The sequence below is a fragment of the Cibotium barometz genome, chromosome 61 (genome assembly GCF_041138505.1).
Source record: "Cibotium barometz isolate CiBa-2024 chromosome 61, ASM4113850v1, whole genome shotgun sequence".
NCBI lineage: Eukaryota > Viridiplantae > Streptophyta > Polypodiopsida > Cyatheales > Cibotiaceae > Cibotium > Cibotium barometz.
The window spans coordinates 34,807,832-34,834,130 of NC_141106.1; the positions used below are offsets into that span (position 1 = coordinate 34,807,832).

At 40.8% G+C, this 26,299-nt stretch overlaps 2 protein-coding genes and 1 non-coding gene across 3 annotated transcripts in view; 1 reads left to right on the forward strand and 2 right to left on the reverse strand.

Annotated features, from left to right (window-relative positions):
• The window catches only part of LOC147604829 (signal recognition particle subunit SRP54 2-like), a 38,605-nt gene extending 36,295 nt beyond the window's left edge, over window positions 1–2,310 (forward strand). Inside the window, exons 6-9 of the mRNA XM_086794835.1 lie at window positions 980–1,080; window positions 1,192–1,349; window positions 1,530–1,644; window positions 1,730–2,310. Of these exons, the coding sequence (XP_086650961.1) occupies window positions 980–1,080; window positions 1,192–1,349; window positions 1,530–1,644; window positions 1,730–2,055 (700 nt within the window). The 3' untranslated portion in view covers window positions 2,056–2,310. The remainder of the gene's footprint in view (window positions 1–979; window positions 1,081–1,191; window positions 1,350–1,529; window positions 1,645–1,729) is intronic.
• Window positions 2,311–5,108: 2,798 nt separating this feature from the next.
• On the reverse strand, window positions 5,109–5,181 carry TRNAA-AGC (transfer RNA alanine (anticodon AGC)). Its single transcript has one exon. It is a non-coding gene; the product is annotated as a tRNA-Ala (tRNA).
• Window positions 5,182–17,734: 12,553 nt separating this feature from the next.
• LOC147604831 (protein fluG-like) overlaps window positions 17,735–26,299 on the reverse strand; it is a 105,861-nt gene continuing 97,296 nt past the window's right edge. The window contains exons 14-18 of the mRNA XM_086794863.1: window positions 20,502–20,647; window positions 20,211–20,402; window positions 19,877–20,109; window positions 19,611–19,756; window positions 17,735–18,477 (exon numbers count right to left, since the gene is read on the reverse strand). The gene's annotated coding sequence lies outside the window, so the exon portion shown is untranslated. The remainder of the gene's footprint in view (window positions 18,478–19,610; window positions 19,757–19,876; window positions 20,110–20,210; window positions 20,403–20,501; window positions 20,648–26,299) is intronic.

Sequence of the window (26,299 nt, forward strand, 5' to 3'; positions counted from 1 at the left end):
AAAGTTCATTGCAATAATTTCCCATGGTTGCGAGGGAAAAGGCAACGGCCGAAGCAATCTTGGAGCTTTTTGCGTGTCTAACTTGACCCTTTGGCATGTGATACATGGACGTACATATACCTCAATATCCTTGTGCATACTTGGCCAAAAGAAATAGCGCTCAATCACGCGCGTAGTAGGTATGATACCTCTATGTCCTGCATACGAAGGAGCATGGCACTCATCTATAACCTTTTGTCTCATGTTTGACACAACACATAGGTAGTTATCCTTCATGAGATACCCCTCTTTGATCACATAAGAGGCATGTACATGTCCAGCCACTAAACCAGTTCTTATATATTCAAAATCAGCATATGTATGGTACATTTCACGCATGGCAGATAAGTCCCATGTGAGGCAACCGACACTGCAGCCAATTATGGTTTTTTGGACAATGCATCTGCCACCACATTCTTCGTGCTTGTGCATCTGTGGCATCCCACTGTCGTTGATCCGCAGTAGGGGACTTCTGATTAATCACATTTCCACCACAATTTACACTGATGAGTGGTTAAGGAAGGCGTCGATACACATTGTAAGAGTAGGGTTTGCAAGATATCTTAAGTTTACTTGTATAATTCAGTATGGTGGGTATCTATGAAGATTTGTCCACTAAGGTGGACATATCTTTATGCATGAACCTGCACCCATTCTTGGGCGCTGATGACATGAGAGTGTGCATGTCATGGCATGTAGTCTATGCTATACATGATGGAGTTGATGATTTGAAGCTTTTCTCAGGGAGTCAAGTTTACACATTCGCTTTTGTTTAGTTTGGAAGTAACCTCAACTTTTTATTGCTATATATATTTACTTCTATAATTCACAGTTGCCTCTTTAAGTGCTCTTTGATCTTATATATGTGCACTGCACCTATAGAGACGTAGTCGTTTAGCATTGCTTTACTGTGGAGACTGAGTGGTTCTCTCTGTGCCAGTGTTGCAGCAACGAAGAGTCCAGTAATCTTTCTTGGAACGGGAGAGCACATGGACGAGTTCGAACAGTTTGAAGTGAAGCCCTTTGTAAGCCGCTTACTTGGTGTGTATTCTCCAATCCTATGCATAGCTAGGGGATTATTGCTGCAGGTAAATACACGTCGTATTTCTTTTGAACTCTTGAGTCTTGCATATTGGTGATGGTTGGTGGCAGGTATGGGAGATTGGTCTGGCTTTATGGACAAAATACATGATGTTGTGCCCATGGATCAGCAGCCAGAGCTTCTACAAAAGCTTTCAGAGGGTAGTTTCACTTTACGAATCATGTACGAGCAATTCCAAAATATTCTGAAAATGGGTCCTTTGAATCAGGTAGGATTATGGAGCAACAAAAGACCATCTTGTGGGGTGCTCACGGCCGTAGGCCTAGGCTGGGGCCCATGCTTTGGTAACCCTTGGGCCCTCACCACTAGGCTATGTGCTGGTAAGCTTGATTTTTAATTAACGGAAGTCATATTTCTCTGATCGCTCTAAATTGGATCTACAATCCAGGTGTTTTCCATGATTCCGGGATTTAGCACAGAACTTATGCCCAAAGGACGCGAAAAGGAGAGCCAGGCTAGGATTAAGAAGTTTATGACCATGATGGATTCGATGACAAACGAAGGTATCTATCTTTGGATAAGGATCTGGATGCAATTTTTAAAACTATTTTTATTTATCAATTGACAAACCTGCCTGCTTTGTGACAGAGCTAGACAGCACAAACCCAAAGATGTTTTCGGAGCCCTCAAGAATCAACAGGGTTGCCCGTGGGTCTGGGCGTACAGTGAAAGAGGTAAATGAGATGCTGGAAGAGTTCAAACGGCTGGCCAAGGTGTGGAGCAAAATGAAAGGGCTGAAGCTACCTAAGAAGGGAGACATGAGTGCGATGGCAAGGAACATGAACGCACAACAAATGAGTAAAGTCCTCCCTCCACAGATGCTTAAGCAGCTTGGTGGCATGGGAGGTTTGCAGAGCTTAATGAAGCAAATGGGTTCTAAGGACTTTGGTGCTGGTTTTGGGGATAAACAGTAGACATGCTCTCTCTCTCTCTCTTTCTCTCTCTCATGCTTGCTGCTAGGCTGTGGGGATGCCTACTGCCAAATTTTGTGGAGAATTTGGTGCTTTTGTCTTCACTTTTTGAAGCCTGACAAAGGCTGATTATCTGATGGTGAGTCAGAATTGCAACTGTACATTAATAGAAAGTTTGGCTTTTGCAATATACCTCAAGAAAGGGGTGTTGTGTATCGCCCTTATTTGGAACATCTTTAAGGTCAAACCATTGGTTAAGTTGTGCCCAATTTTTTGTAAACTATTGATAACCCCATGGCAGGAAGTAGGCAACCAAACTGTGGGCATAAATTTCTTGCTATATGCTTGTGCCATTTGCTGGGGTGAGTTGGTTCAGTTGCCAAAGGAAAAGGTCATAGCACGTGCCCAACTTTTGCGAAATGCAAGTCGTTGCTGCTCCACTAGCCCAAATTGTGTTATGGACGTGACGCTCAGCTAAATGCTCAACTCTTGCTCGGCGGGTCTGATTTAATTCTGTTTTACACCAAAGATTAGTAGAGCCATGATAAAAGATAGAAGAATTATATACTAGACCTCATAAGCCGGCTGGTCTGATCTAATTTTGATAATTTACTGTTGAACACCAAAGATATTAACGTCTTGTAAACCTGTGGTCATCTATTTATAGTCAATCCTCAGCCGTAGGTGCTTTTCAATGTCAAAATTCGACTGTTTTATAAATTTGATCCTACAGCTTTTGGCCTCGGATTAGCACAATCGACCGCCTGTTGATTGCACATGTACTTGATTGGTAAGGGTCAAAGAAGGGTCTTAGGAGCACAGCTGCAATGGAGTGAATAGCAATGAGAGACCCTGAGAAGGTTCAGTTTCTCTATTGGTAAGCGTAGAGAACCTTATCCTGCTACACACTTTTAAGCTATGTGATCCGGCTGCACTCAAAGAGGCAGTTTTACATGGATACTACTCAGACCTTCATTATTGATTTCTTCACCTCACATTAGACTCTTCTTTCTAGGTTTTGTTTTGTGATCTTGAATCCACTAGGGCCTCTATATGCATTTATAGAGCAGTTTTCTTCGAGCCCTAGAAGATATTGACAGTTGTACATTGATTTGTCTCATAGGTCGAGTTCGGCCTCTAGTAGACGTTAATACAGTTTTCTTTCTTTCTTTCTTTAACAAAATAGGTGGAAAGCTTGCCTTTTCATAGGCACCAGCAGTTAAAAAACTAACAGGAATCCAATCTCACATCAAATTTTTAGTGGGAGAAGAAAAATTGTTACAGTTCAAATTGACAGGCACCCCTAAAACAGACGCCCAACCGTCAAAATCTAACGAGATGTCAAAAAGAAACCAACACCACTTGTTAGACTAGAAGGAAAAAAAAAACTGTTGGACCTGTTTTTGGATGAAAATGTGTGCGTTGAAGGAACAGGAGTTATGCACCATGCATTCATAATAAAGATTGAATAGCAAAAGGAAAATTGATGTTTTTTGGCTTTTGGCTTTTGGTTAGACACTTGATTTCTGTGCATGCTATAGAGAGAGAGAGAGAGAGAGAGAGAGAGAGAGAGATTTGGATTGTGATTCAGGTTGATCGACTTTAGACAAAGCCCATTGGATAGAGATCAAGATTTTGTTTGGGAGCAGGGCTTCAATTTGAAGGCCTACCAAAACCTTCAATTTGAAGGCCATAAACTAGGTTGGCCTTCAAAATATATATGTTTGTGTAAAATTTAGAGAAATTTTCAAAATAGTGGTCTTCTTTTGGAACCCTATTTTCTAAGAGGCCTTCTCTAGAAGATTTGAAGGGCTTTGACGCCCTGGGAAGGCTTCAGATTTCAACACTGCTCGAGAGTTGTGGTTGAACCCAAAGCGGCCGTGATTGAGATGGAAGCGAACCCAAGATGGTTGCAATGTCCAGTGGGTTGGATAAGTAGGACCTCTTTTGGATTTTGGATGTCATTATATTTGATTTATTTATAGATTGTCATTGATGGATATTATGTATGGTGTTTTTAGATGGATAATTATGCCGTGCATCTTTGAGTTTTTAGAATTGGTTTATTTGGTTGACTTAATAAATTTGCATAATTAAGGATAATAAGTATTTATATGGTTGACTTATAAATTTACATTATTAAGGATAATAAGTGGTTAGTCATTTTTAAGCAACATTTGTAATGCAATTTTTTGACAGACTAGGGAAACGACAAAGGGAATCCAAGAAAATGGGGACCCCTTTAGCCTTGAGCCATTTTCTTGAGGGGAAAAAGATTTGTCCTTGTCCTTTCCCAACCCTCATCGTCTTGGGGAGCTAGGCATTGTGACTTGTGAGCTGCTGCAGACACATTAGCTTGAGGGAAGGTGTGATGTGACTTGTTAGCTAATCCAGCTTTGACACATCAGCTTGGGGGAAGAGTTTCCACTAGTATTGAGTTGTCAACATCTTATTAGAAATATGAGAAAGAAGGTTTGCTGATTTGATGGCCGAGATTCTTACTCTAGTGACCCAAGAACATGGAAAAATTGAAACTGTCCAAATTACCTAAAACAGGGTAGGACTACTGTGAATAGGCAAGTTTCATCGGTTATATCTATGTCCAACATTGTTCAAAAAACATTTTTGAGTGAACCTAACATGAATCCTTCTCACCATGGGTTGTAGAGGAAAATACAATTTTGAACAAGCATTTTATTTATAGTTTCATCCAATTACTACTATTTTTTGACCATTTGGAAGATATATTTTGTCTTTTTTTTTCAAAAGTTGAGCAGGCTCTAAACTTTGGTGGGGAACATTCTTCCTCAGAAAACGAGCTTAGAGCGAGCTTTCCTGCACGAATCTCTCATCCTCCTCCTCCAAATCTCACATTAGCCGGCTGGTATATATTAGCATAGGTGTATCCCATCAAAATTTCTCTCTCATCCTCCTCCTCCACATCTCACATTATACAATAGCACAGGTGTTATATATATAACCACCCATCAAAATTTATTTTCACCATGGGTTTTTCTTGGCACGTAGTAAAAAGAAGGAAAAAAACCAAAAGAAGTTGGAGATGCGGGGTATCGATCCCCGTACCTCTCGCATGCTAAGCGAGCGCTCTACCATCTGAGCTACATCCCCATGCTGCCACACTTGCAGCCAAGTAAATATATGAGCCCTAACTTCCACTTGCAGCCAAGTAAATATATGAGCCCTAGCTTCAATCATACATGGTAATGCGGATAAGGTTTAACTGTAAGTATTTACATTAACAAAATCCAGGACACGATAAGGAAGGGAGACAAACATGAGAGATCACTAATTGTGACCGATCCACTTCATCATCATTCTCAGCAAATTGATTAGCTCAATTGTCATGAATGGGCTCTTGATCTGCAAATTGGTCTTGGAAGGCATCTTTGGGTTGTGGATTTGAAGAATTAGGATGAGGATTGTTGGCCAAAGGAGTGCCTACATCTGCTGCTTGCCAAGTGTTAGAAAATGGTTTGCTTGACCTCTTCCAGCTGTGCTCCTTGCTTACACCTCCTCGTTGGCAGTGTATCCAAGTTGATTGGTTGTGCTACACTGTCAAAGTGCCTCAATGTAGCATTAGCCTCTTGACCCTTTCCTCTCCATCTTCTTCAGTGTCTTGGCCTCTTGATATGTGACTGGTGAAGAGAGCTGTTGCCAATGGAACATGTTGTAAGCTCATATGACCTTTGTAAGCTCATATGCCACTCTTTAAAAATATGCATGGAAAATTGTGGACCTTCTTGTTGTTTAGGCAGGCAAACATGTTGAGATTACATCAGAATAGGGGAGCTTAGATCCAACCTTGGTCCTAAACTCCATGATCCAGCCAACACCCTGCCACTCGATCCATAGGGATGGATTTAATTTATTTCCTTTATTTTTATTCACAAACTCCTCATCTATCGCATCCTTATCTGCTTTAGCACCCTCTTCTTCTACCACTCTCCCAATATCAAGTGCAAAGCTCTTCCTTGTTCCACCAACCCTTCATCCACATCATCCTTGTTGGTGTGTCCTTGGTATTTACATCATACTCAAAGAGCTCCAAGATTAACTTTGTCATGCAATTCTACAAGTTTGAGAAGGACACCGAGAGTATGGCACACCACATCAGCAAGTTCAAAGGTATCAAGCGACAGAAAGTTATTGAAGAAGATGAGTCTATTGATGTACTATTAAAAAGTGTTGATAAACCTTTGAGCTACCACATGTTGCAACATTTGTTGCCACTTCCGCATGCAAGGGGAATTGTTAACTTCATCCATAGGAAGCAACGTAAAATAGAGAATTAGCTCCAATGTGATGGAAAGAGTATGGTAGCAAGACCTTTGAGCTATGACATGTTGACCTTTGAGCTATGACATGTTGCAACATCTATTGTTGCTTCCTCACGCGAGAGAATTGGTCTGCATTTACAAATGAGGAATCGTAAAATAGATTGAAGGCCTCATGTGTTGTAGATTTGGTGTTTTTTTTTGCAATACAAGATTGTTATACTTGCCATATGAGTGTTTCTACTCGAGGTGCTAGATCAGCTCATGATACTGTAGAAGACACAACTAGTGAAGATAAAGATGAGAGTGGGAAGTGGCATCAATTTCCTCTGAGATGGAAGAGTTTGACTTGGTGTCAGTTCTAGTGGAGGAATAGTACACATGATATTATATTTGAGATTTTCACATTACGATTCAACATGATGTTGTATACTCCAATAAAATAAATTGGACACTAACACGCTAAGTGGAGAGGGTAGGTGTGGACTAGTCGGTGTAGTCTAGCTGTAGAATCTCTAACAAAGATATGTCGATGCCAGCTACCAAATCCGCTAGTGATGTAAATGTCGAACGGTCATGCAAGCGCCTCGTGAGTGTGATGCTCATGTTGAGCTTGACATCTCAACACTCCTCCTCAAGCTCAACTCCAGCTCATGAACTCTAAGCATATCTCAAAATGTGCGGGGCTTCTCAGCTCCCAAGGCCTTCGTGCAGATGTCAGCGACTTGATCCTGTGTGCTGACTGACGTAGGCTAAGTCGATGTCGCCTCCTGTTGCCAAGACTCTCTCCATGATGAAGTGATAATGTACCTCAATGTGTTTTGTCCGGCATGAAAAACTGGGTTCCTGGGCCAACTGTATACTGCTAATATTGTCACAATATATAACAATCTTTCTCTCCACATGCAACCCCAAATCAGCACAACAAGTAGCTGACGTAACCAAAGCTACCTCACACGCTACCACCACAACTCCTTTTTGTACTATGCCTCTAACTGAACAAGGCAACTGTGGGCTTCTTCTTGCTACTCCATGTCACAACAACACTACCGAATGAAAACATAAATCCAATGGTAGATCTCCTGTCTGAGATGCTACCTGTCCAATTTGCATCTGTGTACCCATATAGCTCCAATGGTACACCTTCTGCATAAAACAATGTATAATCAACAGTGGCCTTCAAATACCAAAGTGTGCATCGAATATTGTCAAGATGTGGTTTGCATAGAACCTGCATAAACTGGCTCTCTAAGCCAACATTGTAACTCAAATCTGGCCTGCTGATCGTGACATAGATTAAACTCCCCACAATCTTCCTGTAGATAGTGGGATTCTCCAACACATAACCTGCATCCGCACTAAGCTTTGCCATTTTTATCTAATGGCACCGAGATTGACTTACACAATCAGCCATCCCATACTTAGACAACATGTCCAATACATACTGTCTCTGTGACAGCCAAATATCCTCAGGCGTGCGAATGACCTCAATTCCCAAAAACTAGTGCAGATCTCCCAAATCCTTCATCTCAAACTTCCTTTTGAGAAGACTTTTCACATGCTCAATCTCATCCAAGTTGTCACCCCTAAAAATAAGATCATCTACATATATGGTGATGATCACAATACCCTTATCACTCTTGCGCACATATAAAGAGTGATATGTATCTGCCATATGAAAACCAATAGTGACAAGATACTCAGCAATCTTGTCATGCCATGCTCGTGGAGCTTGCTTCAGCCCATACAAAGCCTTACGAAGCTTACATACATACTCTGGGTGACCTGTATACTCAGCAATCTTGTCATGCCATGCTCGTGGAGCTTGTTTCAGCCCATACAAAGCCTTACGAAGCTTACATACATACTCTGGGTGACCTGTATCCTCAAAACTAGGTGGCTGATCCATATACACTTCTTCTTGCAAGTCACCATGCAAGAATGCATTTTTTTGCATCCGTCTGATATAAAAACCAGCCTTTAGCTGTAATCACCGCAATCACAGCTCTCACAGTTGCCATCTTTGCAACCGGGGCAACTGTCTCCTCATAATCAATCCCATGTGTCTGCGCATATCCTTTGGCTACCACTCTATCCTTGTACCTGCTTATGCTACCATCACTGTTATGTTTCACCGTATACACCCGCTTATAACCAATGGCTTTCTTGTCTTCAGGAAATGGCACCAAATCCCAAGTCTCATTTTCATACAATGCATCCGTCTCCTCATCCCCATAGCTTTCTCCCAACACACATTTCCAATAGCCTTACATGCACAACTTTTTTTATATAAGCATAGTGATGTGTCACATAACCATCATAAGTCAACCTTTGCAAAGGGTTTTTGACTCTTCCAGATCTTCCATAGCCTTCTTCACACTAGGTGTCCTCATTGTTGGAATCCCAAGCTTCTCTCCGCAAGGCTCATCTCTGAGCCACTAAACTCTCTATCAACAAGAGAATGCCCTACAGAAATATTAGGCATACCAAGGGGCTCAACCACTTTCTCTTTGTCTTTATGTGATGTACCAACTACATTTCCAGGACTGGTATTATGACGCATCCTGCCAGTCCATGGTCTATCAACAGAACCACTGGATGAGGACTCTCCGGGTCCACTCAACGATTGTGATTGCTAACTTGCATTCTGTGCAACCACATTTCCACTTACATCAGCCCCAACAACATCTTTTTCAGTAGCATACCATCTACTCATCTCATCAAATACAACATCCCTGCTTACTCTCAATTAACGTGTAGCAGGATTATAGCATCTATATCCCTTTTGCTCAAGGGAATACCCAATAAATACACATTTTTCTACCTTTGGATCCAGTTTGGTACGCAACTCATCTGGCACATGCACATATGGCAATACATCCAAAAACTTTCAAGTGAGACGAATCAGGTTTCTCACCAGTAAACTTCTCCTCTCGTGTTACATCATGTATGGCTGTAGTAGGAGTCATGTTCATGATATAAACTGCTGTAGACACAACCTCAGTCCAATATAGCTATGTGGCATATTCCTCTCTACCATTAATGCTCGTGCTATCTCTGCAATGTGCCTATTTTTTCGCTCAGTAACTCCATTTTGCTGTGGAGTGTATCTACATGTAAATTGTCTCTAAATGCCGTTCTTTCACAAGAATTCAGAGAACTCATTGGAGAAGTATTCTCCCTCTCCATCTGACCTTAGGCACTTCACATGCTTTCCTGTCTGTTTTTCAGCCGTCACTCTGAAATTCTAAAAATGAGTGAACACTTCACTCTTATCCTTCATGAAATACACCCACACTTTCCTCGTGTGGTCATCAATGAATGTTACGTAGTACCTGTAGCCACCCATAGACATAGTCTTTGTAGGACCCTATACATCTGAATGCACAACATCTAGTACATTGTTGCTCACATTTCTTTCATGTGGAAATACATGCTTTGTTTACTTTCCAAATTGACATGCTTCATATACTTTTTGCATACCTTCAACTTTAAACTTAGGCCACCTTGTGAACATAATGTGAACACACTAAGTGGAGTGGGTAGGTGTGGACTAGTTAGTGTAGTCCAGCTGTAGAATCTCTGGCGAAGATATGTTGGTGCCAGCTATACCAAACCCGCCAGTGATGTATATGTCGAATGATCATGCAGGTGCGTCATGAGTGTCAGCTCATGTTGAGCTTAACATCTCAATACATGTGAATTTCCAAAGGATTAATCTCTCCTAAGATTCATCTCCTCACAGATGAGAAGAGCAATCATTTTCTAAATTTTTTAGCTTTGTTCTCTCAGTAAGCTTGATCCCACCAAGCTTGCGAGTGGTGGGATTTTGTAGGCCTCCCAATAATCCTTGGTGATTAGGCTAATACCAGCACCACCATTCAAGATTTTTGAGATCGTTAATAACACGTAACACGACATGCATTTCTTTACTTTCAAAGTAGTGTCCCAGATTGTTCATGGGCGCTTTTGGTTATCCTTTTGTCTTGGGTATGGAAGGAGAGTGCTCTGTGTGGTGGCACGGCTCATCCTCTTCATCTTCAGGTTTAGGTGTGTGTATCCCAATCATCCAATCTCTGATAAGTCTATCTAACCTGCTCAAGTACTACCTGTACCTTCCTTACAAGCACTTGGGCTTGTTTTATTCATTCCTTCTCCAACACAAGCTTGATATACTCTTTGGGTTTCTTTGGAAAGTTTGTATGGTTAATGTGTTTCTTCTCTTTGAGAAGAGCTAGTTTAAGTGGGAGATCCCCATTGTCTTCACATGAGTGAGTAGCTTCATAGCTATTATTGGAACCACTTTTGATGATCATGCCGTCGTTTTCCTTGACAATCGATCATGCATTTTGTTTCCTTGTGCTTTTCGAGTTTTTCTTTGGACCTCTAGTTCAGATCCTTTAGCCTTATTAGGGGCTATTATAGCCTTTGTTGCTTGCACCTTACACTCTTTGTGGGTGGCAGATGGCTTCAAGGTTGAAGCTTGATCTTCCTGCTTCTTAGTTGCCTTGGATGTTTCCTTGGCAGCTATCCTTATGATAGACTTAAGGGGGATAGTACGCATAAGTTCTCCCTGCAAGGTTAACAAGTTAAGGCTCACCGAATGGCTAATGCTCCTCATTGGGTTGATTGTCACTCTATTGGGACAATCATTGAAGGTATGTTCGCATAACTCCTTATGGAATGAGATTGGGGTTTGGCACCAAATCGGGGATGGAGTGAGGACACTTGATGTGACAGTTCTATGAGGACATTGAGAAACAAAATGTGGGCTCTTACAATGGAAATATTGAAGAGGTGGAATGTGTGACATGATATTGAAGTCTCTCACCCTTTGTTATATCATAGCCTTGAACAAGGAGGCATAGTTAATGGATGGGGGTTGTTTTAGATATCTGTATAAATCTTACTGCTCATATGACTCATAGCTCTCATATTTTGGACTCTTGAAGTCTGCCCCGAGGAATTGATTAGGGTGACAATACTGGAGGTGGGTATAGCATTGGTGGCAGCCTAAACATACCTCTCAGTATAGGGTTTTAAAAAAATCACTGAGTATTGTTGTACCAATGTGCGGCTCAAAGATGAACTAGTTGGGGTGATAATACCGGAGGTGGGTATAGCATTGGTGGCGGTCCATACATACCTCTCGGTATAGGGTTTTGAAAAATGGGTGTTGGATTAAGCATCGGTTGAGAAGACTTTGGTATGGGCGGTAGGGCTAGTGGTGGCTTTGGCACTAGGAGCATAGGTTGTGGGGTCAGGGGGTTTTCTTGGTACTAACAATGGGTTGTATCTCGTGGTTCCCATGGCACTAGCCATGATCACAATCCTATTGTTATCTAGGCCTTAGCAATGGACACTCCATGCTTGTATGGTTTCGATAGCAGAATACACACTAAACCACATCTTTCCATGGGGTGTCTTGCCTTTCATGCCCTTGGGGCTAGGATTGGCCTTAGGATTGCCACTACTATGGCCTAAAAGAGGTTGTTGAGCAGATTTTTTGCCAACTCATCCATGCTCATGTCCTTGACTCTAGGACTTTGGCTATTGGGTATCCTTGGTCGTTAAGTATTTAGATATTACGTACCCTCTCTCTCTTGGTTTGGATAGACAACTTTTACATCCTTGTCTTGGAGATTGTATATTAGGTTATGAAACCTCTTGCTCTTGCAGATTGTCTATTAGGTCTATTGCCTCACAACAACATGACATGTAGAGATGGTCATGAAGCCTCTTGCTCTTAATATCGATCATAAATTGATAAATGAGAAATAATTCATCTAGGCTTTCTCAGGGGCTGCATCTCATGTGGAGATACTTGGTTCTAACAATGTAGTCCCGCATTGTTTCACCTCCTCTTGGGTGAGGTTATAGATCAATGCGATGGGGATCCATATGGCCTCATTGGGCAAGAATCCCATAATGAATGTGTGTCTCAAGACCTCCTAGCTTGCCTTTTCATGTGGGTTTAGAAACCTAAACCATTAGTCTGCTTTGCCTTCAAGGCAAAGTCCGAATGAATAGATCTTAGAGTGGGATCATCAATCCTTCCCATGGCCTTGCAAATTTGTACATGCCTCTCGGTATAGGGTTTTGAAAAATGGCACTGGATTAAGCACCGGTTGAGAAGAATTTGGTATGGGTGGTAAGACTAGTGATTGCTTTGGCTGTTAAAGGGGATTTCCCTGGTACTAACAATGGGTTGTATCGTGGTTCCCATGGCGCTGGCAATGAGCACATGCAATGAGAAAAATATAGTTGTTGTCTAGGCCTTAGCAATGGACACTCCATGCTTGTATGGTGGAAGATTGCACACCAAACCACAGCTTGGCGTGGAAATAAATGTGGGTGTCTCACTTTTTAGGAGGTGGCTGGGGCTAGTGGTCTTCCATTGTTGCTAGCCTAAACGGTCGTTCAAATTTTTTACCAACTCATCCATGTTCATGTCCTTGACTATGAATCTAGATGTTGATGCTCATTGGGTATCTTTATCCATGTTAAGGATCTGATTATATGTTCCCTATTTCTTGGTTTTTGGATGGATGACTTTTTACATCCTTGTCTCGAAGATTGTTTATTAGGTCATGAAACCTCTTGCTCTTGGAGATTATTTATTAGGTCTATTGCCTCATTACAACATGATTTTAAAGATGGTCATGAAGCCTCTCTCTTGATACCGATCATAAATCGATCAACAAGCAATAAGTTGTCTAGTCTTTTGCAAGGGGTGCATCTCATGTGTTATGTTTGTGGTAATCCCTCTTCCCATTTCAAACGTTATCCTAAAAGCATGTCTTCTACATATTCAAACATTATCCTAAGCATATCTTTTGCATATTTAAAAATAAGGAAGCACTTGCACAAAACCCTATATTCCAGAGTTTGGAAATTCTTGCACCATGGGGTTGAGCTGCGTGGTTTCCAATGGTACTTGTTCTATGATGCTGTCAGCTTGGCTTTGAGGTTACATGCTCTCTCTGCGGGCGGCCAAGGACACGTTATGTGAATGCCCTTGTGGAAACTTTGGTTTGAGTTAGTCCCGAATCTTTACCCTTCCCCACATTCCATGTTCCTCATTCGAATGGAGAAGATTTGAAACTTGGTCCCATGATGGTGAAGATACTTTTATAATGATCTCCGGGACTCTTGCTTGCACTATGTGCTTCTTGTTGTGTGTTTTAACGAGCACTTGTCCCAAATGGTACAACAAAGGAACATGTCCTAATCGCGGTAACCTAATTTTTGGCTTGCTTATTGGTGGTGGTCATGACCCAACTCATGATCGATACCAAATTTTCAAAACATTGTGGCGCTAACAGGGTTTGACCACTTCTTGAGGGAGCAAACCTTAAGGATCTTGGTCTTTATCCCGCTCCTTCACTAGAGCTTCGCCCAAAGATAGGGTGATTTAGTGCCATTTTCATAAAGTTTATGGCATGACTAGTTGGTGAATTTGGGATTCGCAAGAGTGTGGGTATCCAAGTGTCATGTTTGTGTTTAGTCGGCTCATTTCTTCCCCAAGCTCCTCGTTATAGGTGAATCCGAAGGATTTTTTCCTTCTTAACATGTAAGCACTCTCTTGAGTACTAGTCGTTTGCTAGGATTGAAGGTTGGGTGGGTTGGAAGAAGTGTGGTTTGATGCACTATAGTAGACTACATTGTTGATTTAGATTGGGTTTGCATCAAGGGTTTCACTCAAGTGAAATGATTTATAGTGTTACTTGACGTGCTTCTTCAAGCAAGTCTAAAATTGATTTCAGACACGTCTATTGTGCTCAAGTTAAAAAAAATACATATATGTTTTTTAAAACACAAATTTTCTTGTTAGTTTTAAGATTTTTTTTTTGGTTTTTTAATCTTTTTTTCTAGTCTCACATCTCTAGGTTCATGTGTGTTGACTCAGGTTTATTAACTCTTACCTCTAGACTCATGTCTTCAAGTTGATGTGTGCTGACTCATATCTGTATGATCATGCCTTTTTTTGTATGAATTAGGCTCACGTACTTTATTTTTTATAAAATAGATCTACCTAGGATATGAAAGTTTTTGCACTAGGCTTATGATGACAAGGTTGGTGTACAATTATTGGATAATAATTATACTCTAACGTTCCAAGAAGTTTTCTTGAGAATTTTATCTTATACATATTGTGTGACAAGCAAATTCTTAAAATAACATGAGTATGTATATCCTTATAAGTCTCACATCTCTAGGTTTATGTGTGTTGACTCAGGTTTATTAACTCTTACCTCTAGACTCATGTCTTCAAGTTGATGTGTGCTGACTCATATCTGTATGATCATGCCTTTTTTTGTATGAATTAGGCTCACGTACTTTATTTTTTATAAAATAGATCTACCTAGGATATGAAAGTTTTTGCACTAGGCTTATGATGACAAGGTTGGTGTACAATTATTGGATAATAATTATACTCTAACGTTCCAAGAAGTTTTCTTGAGAATTTTATCTTATACATATTGTGTGACAAGCAAATCCTTAAAATAACATGAGTATGTATATCCTTATAAGTCTTTAGAGTAATAATATAATTGGTTGGTATAATTTTAAGTATACCTACCTCTAGACTCATGTGAGTCAACTAAACTTAAGTTTGGTTGACTCACATTTGGTTGAATCACGTCTGTTAACTTACATATGGTTGACTCACGTCTCTAGTATTGAGGCACGTATGTTGACTCATATCTTTTATTGTGAGACTGTGGCTCACATCTCCTAAACCCAAGAGCTCGTTTAGCCTAGTTTTAAGGTTTTTTGGCTTGATTATGGATAATTAAGGATCTTGATCCTAGCTAATGATGATTATATAAGTAATTAATTATTTTAATTAGATTTGTATGTTTCTAAGCTACCAATTCAAACAATGCATAAAAGAATATGAATACATGAACAAAAATTACCTATCCTACTCTAATCCGCACGTAATGGAGCTTAATGCTCATGTTTTTAGAGTGGATTTCACTCTAAATCACAACTGCTAAGCTATTCCTTGGCTTAATGTAATAAAATCTAAGCAGCTTGGGCTCCAACGTCATACAAGTCACCAAGAAATCATGTTTTTGTCCTTCTAAGAGATGAAAATAGAATGCGTTAATGCAAATAAACTTCAAATCTAAACCAAAAACAATAATTGTATATTTTTTAGAGTGTGATCTCTTAACCAACATTGGGTAATAACCGATAATCTCAATAGCTTGGAATGGACAGGTAAACAGAGCTAAGACCTAAGCTAGTCCTAAACAGAGCAACACCAAATATGTTTACCTTAGCTTTGCCAAAGAATGTACTTTGGGTCTTTTCTTAGAGCCACAATTATAACTTCCCTATATGGGTGCACTAGCTTGTCCGTCACATCCATCACATCCTAACTCCATTGTCACACCGGAGTGTTCCTTGCCGATGGAGTGAATGGAGAGCTCTCTTCGTTTAGAGGGTGGCAATAAGAGATGGTCCTTCTCGCCGGTTCTCTCTCATAAAAGACAAGGAAGAAGATAAAGCTAATGCAAGCAAAAAACCTACAAATAGGCCTATTTAGCATGCATCCATCACACAAGAAAGATCCAAGAGCATACAAGTAAGCAAGAATAGAGAAGAGAGGAGCTCACGAGTATTCTATTACAAGGGAATGATTGTGTATTGCTTATTGTAAAAAATGACATATATAAGTGACTAGTTTTCAAACTAGGTTGATCAAACTTAAAAATGGTCCAATCTCTATTACTAGTCTTAGGCAAGTATATACACAAAGTCCTTAGACTTTCTCTATTTGACATTAATTACAAGGTCAGGCTACTTTATATGTTTCAGCACCACCTTACAAAAGATAAGTAACCGTTCAAGCAGGTAAGATGACAAAGCACCTTACGTGTTAGGTTGGGCCTTAATATACCCATGAAGTCTTGTTGACTTACAGGTCAGCTTAACCTCTATAAGTCTTGTCAACTAATAGGTTACCTTAACCTCTAAAGCCTTGTTGACTTAACTTATATAGGTCACCTAAACCTCTAAAGGCTTGTCACCTCTTCTCGAACAAAGGAATGAAGAGTGCACTACCTTGACTAGCTATCTTGCTACTACCAAAACTTAACTCTTGACTATACTAGGTCCTTTTACATACCCCTATACTTTACTCTACTTATACCTCACCTTAACCTCTACAAGTCTTGTCAAATTATGGGTCGCGTTAAACTCTAAAAGTCTTGTCGACTCAACATAGACTTTTAAAGTCTTACCAACTTCACATAGATAGGCCTTCTTGACAAAAGTATTAAGCACATCAACTATCTTGAAAATCTCACATCACTAACTCCGTGAGATCCTCCGAGTTCCGAACGCAAACCTTGCCATTCCACTTAGTAGACATCCATTTGCTTCATGAGCCTTCAAATAAAGTTCCTTAGTTGCTTTGGCTTACTTTCCCTTTGAACTACAACTCAGCTTTTTACCACTTACTCTTAACTATCATAGCCTAGAACTCGTCATCCTTGGCATCTTCATGTAAACATATGCACCAACAACTGTAAATGATTGCCTTCTCTACTCCTTTTAACAAAAGTCAACTCATCCTTAACCAATCTTGTTTTGTAAGCCTTATTCACCTTCTCAATAAAACTATTGACATCCCTTTGGGTAGCATTTGGATCCGAAGTGACATCCTAGTCATTCTAGAGTGTCAAGCTAATATTTTGCATGCATGACAAACATGCTTGGTGAATTCAAAGTTACAAGTTTCTCATTTTTTATGAGAGTTTCCACTCACGAATCCATTATTTACACTTAAAAAGGAAAAATCTTGTCAACACATGCTTTTGGGCATGTCAAAGGTTAACATAAACAAAGTGAAACTTGAGATCCCTTCATTAAAATTAAAGATAAGAGAGTTTGATACCAAATTTGGTGTTTATGACACACGAGATATGTAAATTATTGGTATGGTTAACAAGCAATCATATAAAAGTCATTAAAATAACTCAAAACATAAGATGCCTTGAACATTAAAGTGAAATAGTATACACATGATATTGTAACACACCAATCATGCCGCATTTACATGTAGGATCCTTTGTATTCAACTATTACAATTAGACAACATACTGGGTTACACTAGTATTCATAACGTGTACATAGAGATACATTGCCAGAAGTATATCCTATGCTTCCCTGGCTCACTGAATGTCCATATTGTGCATCCATGCAACATCTGAATGTAAGTAGTATGACAGTACCCAGATGTCAAATGTGATGTATTGCACTTGGACATACAGAAAGATGACAGTGCCCAGGTGTCAAATGTGATGTATTGCAGTTGCACATACACAAAGATGACATATTATGCCTCCTCTTAAACCCCCACATCAGCATCATTTCTAACATTGCAATGATTAATTAACTTTAACCCTTTTGGCAGAGGTACATGATTGCTTATGTCATGCCACATGCTTGAGACTCTTCACAATTACAATTTTGTTTATGCCTAAATATTAAGCCATGTTTAAGTAACATTCATGATGTAGCCGGTGTGCGGGTAACCAACAATTCCTGTTGCCAACAGAGGAATGCACCCCACCAAAAGCTATCACATTTGCCATAAGGAAATGCCATCATGTCAATGAGTGGTCATAACTACAAGTCAATCAACAAGGGCTCCAACCAAGGAAAAAAAAGAAAGCGGTAAGTGCTTATTGTTATACCATTCAATTCACAGAGGACTGAGTTTGCCCTGTTCACAAGACATTCATACTGACACAGGAGGAGCTTGATATAAACCTGAGTAAATTTTGAATGACTTGTTTTCTTTTGAAGACCAAAGGCAAGCTTTTTGTAAACCTTTCACTTGAAAACTTTATGATAATGGTAACTCATGCTGTCTTTAAATAGAGATAACTCACAAGATTGATTGAGTGATCATAGAACTGGTGCAAAGACCTCTTATGCAAAGCTTGCATTCATGGTAATTGCTTAATTGATGTCATTGAACTGACTCGAAACCACTCTCACTCAAAACCGGCAGAAGCATGTTTATTGGTTATTGAGTTCCCGCTCTTCAGTAACGCACTGCCAGCATTGCTGAAGCATCCACATGCTTCTTGTAAAATTGGATTTCCGACTGCATCAAAACAAGGCTATCAGCAGCATATAGTACTAACCCATGTTCCTTCAACAACCCTTAAAGGTTTTGCCATCATATTCAGGATAAAGGAGATTAAAAAATTTGCATTTGATTATACTACTAAGGAAGTATTAGGGTTTATAAAAGTGTTGGCGTGAGACCTAATTGATAAAGAAACAGAGCTCCTCGACTGACACGAGGACTTCTGATACATGGTAGAATAGGAGCATATTTTGGTAAAAATGAATTAACATACTTTTTTCCTCGCAACATCTCAAACAAAATTTACTGGGTCAGAATATTTTGTTTTTCTTGAGGGATGTGCCTTGGAATGATATCTGTAGCCAGATGATTTGCTAAAATAAACTGGAGGTTCTTACAGATGCAATGGTGCAATCTTGGTTCCAGTACATGGAAAATTAGTTCAATAAATGCAGATTTCTTGACAAAAAAGGTTAACCATATTGTCTTGGTAGGCTGCTTGTGACGGAGATAGCTAGGTTTTGTTACAGTAAGTAATCATATGGTGACAGCTCCTTGAGATGGCAGTGAAACCTTTGTGTGGTCAGTTACAAAAAAAAAAGAAAGTACTTTTATGCGGAGATTTTCAGGTCTATTGTACAGGAGGACAGCTGTGACAGAGAAGTGATTGATCTAGATTGAGATGTGCCAATCCGGACATTGGTCTGGGTTCATATATACATGGAAGGACATGTTGAGGTCAATGGAGCATATGAATCTAGCTAGAGCCATCTACACAAGGCACACGAAGAAACACGCATGTAGAAAGCTTCGACATAAGAAGATATAGCTGCATACAGACTTGTCATGGTATACTAGTTGGGAACCCGTGCTTCGCACGTCTTTTGAGGCTTTCAAAATCAAATTCTACCCAAACCTCCTCCTCCTCTTCCCGAACCTTCAAATTCTTGCCACATATGGCAGCTTTGTGAAACTCTTCCTTAAGATAATATAGAGATATTCAAGTTATACAGAAAAGGGACCAGAGAGATTAAAATAAGAGTTGATGTAGTCATGCGCCTTACAATCAAAACATCAAACCATGCACAGAAAAGCTGGTGACAAATTTTTTAAAAAAAAAGAAGAACACAAGGACAAGAAAATCTTACACGGCGGATAGCAATGATGGCATTCACCAAAGGGAATCCTAGAGACTTCCTCAGGACTTCATTGTGCTCAAGGGCCATCACAACTTGGTCCAATGAGGTGGGTAGCTTGGATACTACTCCTTCGCTCAAAGAAGAAGGATCGGCATCTGTCATGCAATATGCATTAGAGCCAAATCAGCTCAATTATCACATGAAAGCAAAGAACTCTCATGATTTGGTGAGCATTATAATGCCAATCAATACTGGTGAGTTTGAAGAAGAAATACCTATGGGCTCTGGGAGTTGCAAGTGCATTCGCAGGCCATCAATGCCAGCAGCCATGATGGCTGCCAGACCCAAATGAGGGTTAGCACAACCATCAAAGCTCTTCAATTCAAAGTTACTCACTACATTATCGTGTGTTCCGGGGGGGCACGCTGTCCGCAGAGGAGCCTCTCTGTTCTCCCGTCCCCAACAATGGTATGCTCCACTCCAAGTCTGAGGCCTGATGCGTTCATAGCTGCAAAATGTATATGCAGACATCACATTATTGATGGTTAAAACAACAATCATAAAAAACACTTTACCACTTGTAGAAAGACATCTATGCTATGCATTGACCTGTTTGGCAGTGGAGCTGCAAAGGCAAGGATAGAAGAAAGGTGATGAAAGACACCAGCCATGAACTCCTCCCCTATCTTCGACATCCCAAACCGACTGTCATGACTCGAATCAGCCATAAACATATTCTTGTCTCCTTGCCATAAACTCAAATGTACATGAGAACCCGAACCAATATCCCCTGGGAAAAATCTGGACAATTCAGAGATCTTAAATAAGTATATGTACTTTGCCATCTAATCCTCTTCTCAGCCCTCACTTCATAAAACTGCCAGGATATCCATAGCTTACTTTGGCAAAAATGTTGCCAATAGACCATGCCTTTGTACCAGAGCCTTAACAGTCTCTCGAAGGATGAGCACATCGTCTGCAGCTTTTAAGCATGATGCATAGTGAAGTGCGATCTCAAATTGGCCACCACCTGCTTCTGCATGCAGCTAATTGCAACCAACAAGCATGTCAACATCCACATTTAATCGACAACCATTCCATCACTTATTGAAGTCTAGAGTACAACTAGCCCATACATACCATGAACTTGCTACATATGCCACTAAGAGACTTGCCTGATTAAGGTTTTCTTAAAAAGGAGAGTAGTTTCTTAATCTTCTCTGCTAATGTCTTTTCCAAAGAAATCTCCCTATGCCACCAAATTATTCTTATTTATTAATGCAAGGACCAAGGGATAGAACTAGAATGAAAAAAATGCAATGGTAAAAAAACAAAGAAGAACAACTAGGAAAGTTTAAAATAATAACCTAAATGGTGAGTTCTCTACCCTAGCCCAAACCACTGAAGGATGATGTACTCGACTATCGCGCAGAACAAACAAACCCCCCTTCGGAATGACGGACATGATGCTTGACAAACCTTCATTAGTCACAATGATATGTATGGTATCTTTAGGGTTAGCACAAAAGAAGCTATGATTGATGTAGGTGGAGAACAACCATAGCTAAAATGACACACACATAGAGAGAGAGAGTAAAATATTAACTACTGTTAAAGCACAATGATTGCACGTACAAAGAAGCTTTGATTAACATTGTGTGTTAATCAAAGCTTGTCAAGTGTTAATCCACACTTGTCACTTTGGTACATGCTTTTATAGATTGTGAGCCTTATTTTTCTCATCACACAAACTATGGGGCAATGACACATGTCTAACTAATGACATCACTTCTTACACACTAACACACTAAGTGGCTACAAACCCCTGTTCACATGCCCTTACACACCTACACCTTTTAAGAGGTGGTCACACACATAAACCTTCGAAATTCCCAACAAACCCCCCTTTGGAGTGAGGGGGAGCGAGAGTGGAGATGTATCAAGATAGACCTTCAATAAACACGGTGATGCAAAAGATCACAATGGCCATACTTGACGTGATACAACAGGTCATAGCCAAGTGGAGCCTTTAATAACATAAGGCGATACAAACATATAACAGACACGGGGAAAGCATACAAGAGAAAACAAAACCCAAATTTGGGCTCATTGCATTATTATATACAAAACTGGAAAATATGAGCTTACAACTTGATATTTTGCTATAATCTCAATATAGGTGGTTTACATGTAAGTACTTGAAAAGATGAGTTTACTACTTTTCAAAAATATGAAATTAGGATATGTTCTCTTCACAAATGGTATACATATATGATTAGAAGATTATGATCCTAATAAGATTGTTTGAAGTACTTAAAAATTAGTTCATGGTACTGAAATAGTAGCTACAACACAAAAAAGTAATTTACGTGCATGCCAAGGTAGTTTACACTTTGTATCAAATGAATTGACAAAATGACTTCAAATTTCATTCGAAAATGAATACAAATCCTTCTAGCATGCGAAATGGAAAAGTGCAACGAAACAACTATGCATAATGAGAGGTTGTTTGTTATGCAACATGTGGTTAATGCTGTGTCTAGAAATGATGTAGTAGTATGTAAGGATGATGTATGGTATGTTGATTCAGGTGTTTCAAACTGCATGACAAGCCATGGTGAGTGGTTTTTAAGGAAATGAAGAGTCTTGAAAGACCAGGATTTGTTGAAGAGCGTGATGATGATATTGTGATGTTGCAATCAAAGAGCATACAGAAACTGCTTACACGGTTTGGTCTTGAAGTGTTGCTACACCAGTAGAGAGACAGGTGCTAGGCTCATTATAGGCTCAGATGAGCAGGTTTATACACAACCCAAAAATGAGCATTGGTGGCTGCCAAGTGAGTTTTCCAATACTTACAGGGCACTGAGTCCCTTGAACTATTCTATGCTTAGGGGGCTAATATTCAGCTGCATGCTTTCAATGTCTCCAATTGGACTAGATGTTATGACACGCGAGTGCCCACTAGTGGCTTTTACTTTCATCTTGGTCATTCATGTATATTATGGTTCAGCAAGACGCAACCAATGGTAATGGCCACTTCGAGCTATGAAGCTGAGTACAAGGTAGCTTTTACAGAGCGACTATGAAGTGTGTATGGCTCAGAGGCCTTTGTTGTTGGGCACCAGTCCCTCATCTCCATCTTCACTGATAACCAGAGTGCATTAGCCGGTGTGAGGAACCCAATGTTTCATGCTCTCACAAAGCACATTGAGGTGCATTATCCTTACGTAAGGGAGAAGCTCATTGCAAGAGAGATTAGACTAGCTTATGTCTCTACACATGACAAAATGTGACAAATTGTGTAAGGGACCTTAACATGTCACTTCACTTGTACTTCATAGATTCTTATCATCTACTTTGAGTGTTGTGCTTCTCTCTAACTTTGCTTGCTTGCTGCATCTATGGGTGTTACTATCTTTGTCTCCACTCCAATAGAGAGCACATGGCAACTCAAGATGAGAAATGCACAACACAAAAAAAAAAAACGTAGCAGTGATGATGGAAAACGCACATTTTCAAATGAAAATCATAGCATTGAAGGACCAAGGAGGAGAGAGCTCAAGTGGTAAAGGTGTTTGTCTAGGACCAGAAGGTCCTAGGTTCAAAACCCCACTAGATGCTTTCGCAACAGCATTGGCTACGGGCAGATAAAAAAAGCGCAGGCAGTGAAAAACGGTAACTATAGGAGGATCTTGGACGTATGAGGCCAATCAAATTTTTAAAAAACATAGCATTGCATGGTGCCAAGAGTAGAGCATGTGCAAAGAGAGAGAGATGGAGATGTGATAGCAAACAAGAGAGAGAGAGAGAGAGAGAGAGATTGCACAACTCAAATGATACTCATTGTTAATAGAACCACCGAAGTACATGCTTTTATAGGCATCAAGTTTTATCTTTTGAACAAAACCAATAAGAGTTGTTTACACCCAAAGAGCATGTTGACACCAACTAACTCAGAAAGACCCAACAAGTATTACCCCTAATTCCATTTTATGAATTATAAGGTTTATTGCTAATGTGTACATGTCAAGTACACACACTACACTTATTGCAGCCGGACAACTTATTAAGTGGGCGCCCATTTATAATAAACTGTGGACAACTTGGAGCCTAAACACCTCACCAACTATTGTGGGTTGGCATGCCACTTTCCATAAACCCCATGCAAGGGATCGTGGGATAAAAAGGAAGAATTGACCAGCTTCAATGGGCCTTATCTTCAACGTTTTCGCTTAAGGGACCACCATGAGTGGTACAGACAAGAAAACCAGGCAGCAAACTTGTTGTAAATCCGTCTCCACAGCCGTGCTGCTGCTGCCAAACAGCACGAAGGCTGTCGGAGATGCTTTACATCCAGTTTGGGGCTTCCCACTGGCTCATTTTGGTTGGTCGACCTGATGTATTTCTGCCCGGGGCTAGTCTACTACCACTTATAAGATTTTTTTGTTGGTGGTTCTGGTACGAGAACGCTTGGAATACATCCAAGGCATGGGACAATTTTAAACCAGGTCTTGGCCTTTGTTCACTCACCAAAGGAAAAAGGAAAGCTGCAAGTAAACTCATGAGGTGAGATTTTGAAGCCTATCTCACAAATTTTAAGGCCCATTTAAGATTCTCAAGAGAGATGGAAAATTGGCTTACTTGCTAGGACTGCCAAAAAAATGTTCACCTTGTTTTTCATGTCAGCAACATTCGTTGGCAGCCATTTATTGGTTTGCATTTTGTCTCTAAATCGTTTTAATTTGCACAATGTACATGACAACTCAGTGATTGAGGATCACCCACAAGCTTGTATTGATAATTTCTCCTTTTGGTAATAAAATACCTAAAGAAAGAGAGGAGGAGGGGGGGGGGGTGCATCTTCCATCCCTAGTGTGATGTTTAAGTTCTTCGTTTTATTCTTGGCACATTCCAGTGCCTGTTAATGGTTTTGGGCATATTTAAGCATGGCTAAAATCTTCTGGTCATTTAAGCAGTCGTGTAAAATTAAGAGATCCACGCTATCAAAGCCTAGGTTTTCTTCCTTGATGTTGGAAGACAGTCATATTTGGTGAGGCTTGATTATCAGGGATAATCCTTTGGGGGGGCTGAGGAAGCAAACTGAGACCCGGAAACCTATAGCTCCTGCCAACGGGCCCGAATCCAGAGAGAATACATTTTCCCCTTGGCGAAGTACACCTGGGAGTCTTGTAATGCAAATGGGCTCATTAAGGTCTTCACTGGCTGAGTTGAATTCAATCTGGGTATCACCACTGCCAAGAAAATGGACTTCTACGATATACCCTACTCGCCTACTTGGGTGGCTTGCAGCAGGTCTAGTATTTGTCCCAAGGCCTGCCTTAAGCAGATAAACATGAAAACCGCGGACTACCCAAAAGCACAAGCAGAGGAGACAAAATGGAAGAAGAGTAGATGGGAGATAGGTGTCAGTTTCCATTCGTCTTCACTCCTTGAAGAGTACTCCATGAGGCCTCCTGCCTCTTCTCCGAACTGGACCTCCAGCTCCTAGCATCGACAATAACCTCCCACCAAACCTCAACATTGCTTTGCAAGATTGTGGGTAGCTGCTCAGTGCACAGCTAGATTCCTGACTTGCTCCAAGCCAGCCTCCTTGGTGCGCTGGGCAAGATCATAGACAGAGAGATTAATTGTCAGAGAGATTAATTGTCAATGTGTGAAAGTCATGACGGATGAAACATGGTCAATTTGTGAAAACCATGATAGACCATCTATCATGGCTCACACATATTTTAAGTCTCTATGGTTCACTTCTTTGAAAATGGCATATCTACCCTTTAATTTAAGAATCAAGTATGAAATCCCACGTATGGAATTTCTCCAAGGTTTGAACCATATTTATTTCATAGTTCGTATGTCGTATGAAAAAACTATGCCTACAGGTGATAGGTTTTGGCATTTGCCTACTCCACACTCCCTAGTCCCTACTTATGTAACATGTTACATGATACATCATTGATCATACATGTATGATGTAAACAAGTTACAGTAATATAAAGTCCAGAGTTTGGATTTTGGCTCTACATCATTTATGTTTTTTCTAATCCCAAAATCTTTGCAGTCCCCCCCCCCCCCCCCCCCCCCCCCCCCCCCCCGGGCGGCAAAGTGGCAAGAGCGGACCCAACCCCTTAGTGCCACCTACTCCCTTGGTGAGAGAGAGCCCCAACACCCTACCCCTGATGACGAGGATGGGGGTAGGTGGCAATCGATTGGCGGAGGCAGTGTAGACTCCAACCAAAGCAGCACACCACCACCAGACGAGACAGCCCGAAGGGGCCCAAGAAGAGACGGTCATTTCAGAGAACCGTTTTGAGCATTTATTGCAGAGCATCCATCTAGAGCGGAGGCCCCACCCACCCCCCCAGAGGGTCTTAGCGCCAGGTCCAGCTTGGAGACTCATCCCACGGAGTTGTTCGATGCCAATCTTCTTCCCCCTCTCCATAGGGATCATCTCCATCTCCATCCCCACCTCCCCCCCCCCCCCCCCCCCCCCCCCCCAAAAAGCCCCCAAGTAGCCTCTCTTGAGCACTCGTGCAAGCAGCCCTTGACCTTGGGGGGAGCCGCCAGGCAGGCTCCGTCCACAGACTAATTCATCGCTTCTCGGAGCTTGTAGCGATGACGGTCGTTGCTTCCCTGGTGAGAGCCCTCCCCCCGAAGTCTCTAGGTGGCGCTCCCCA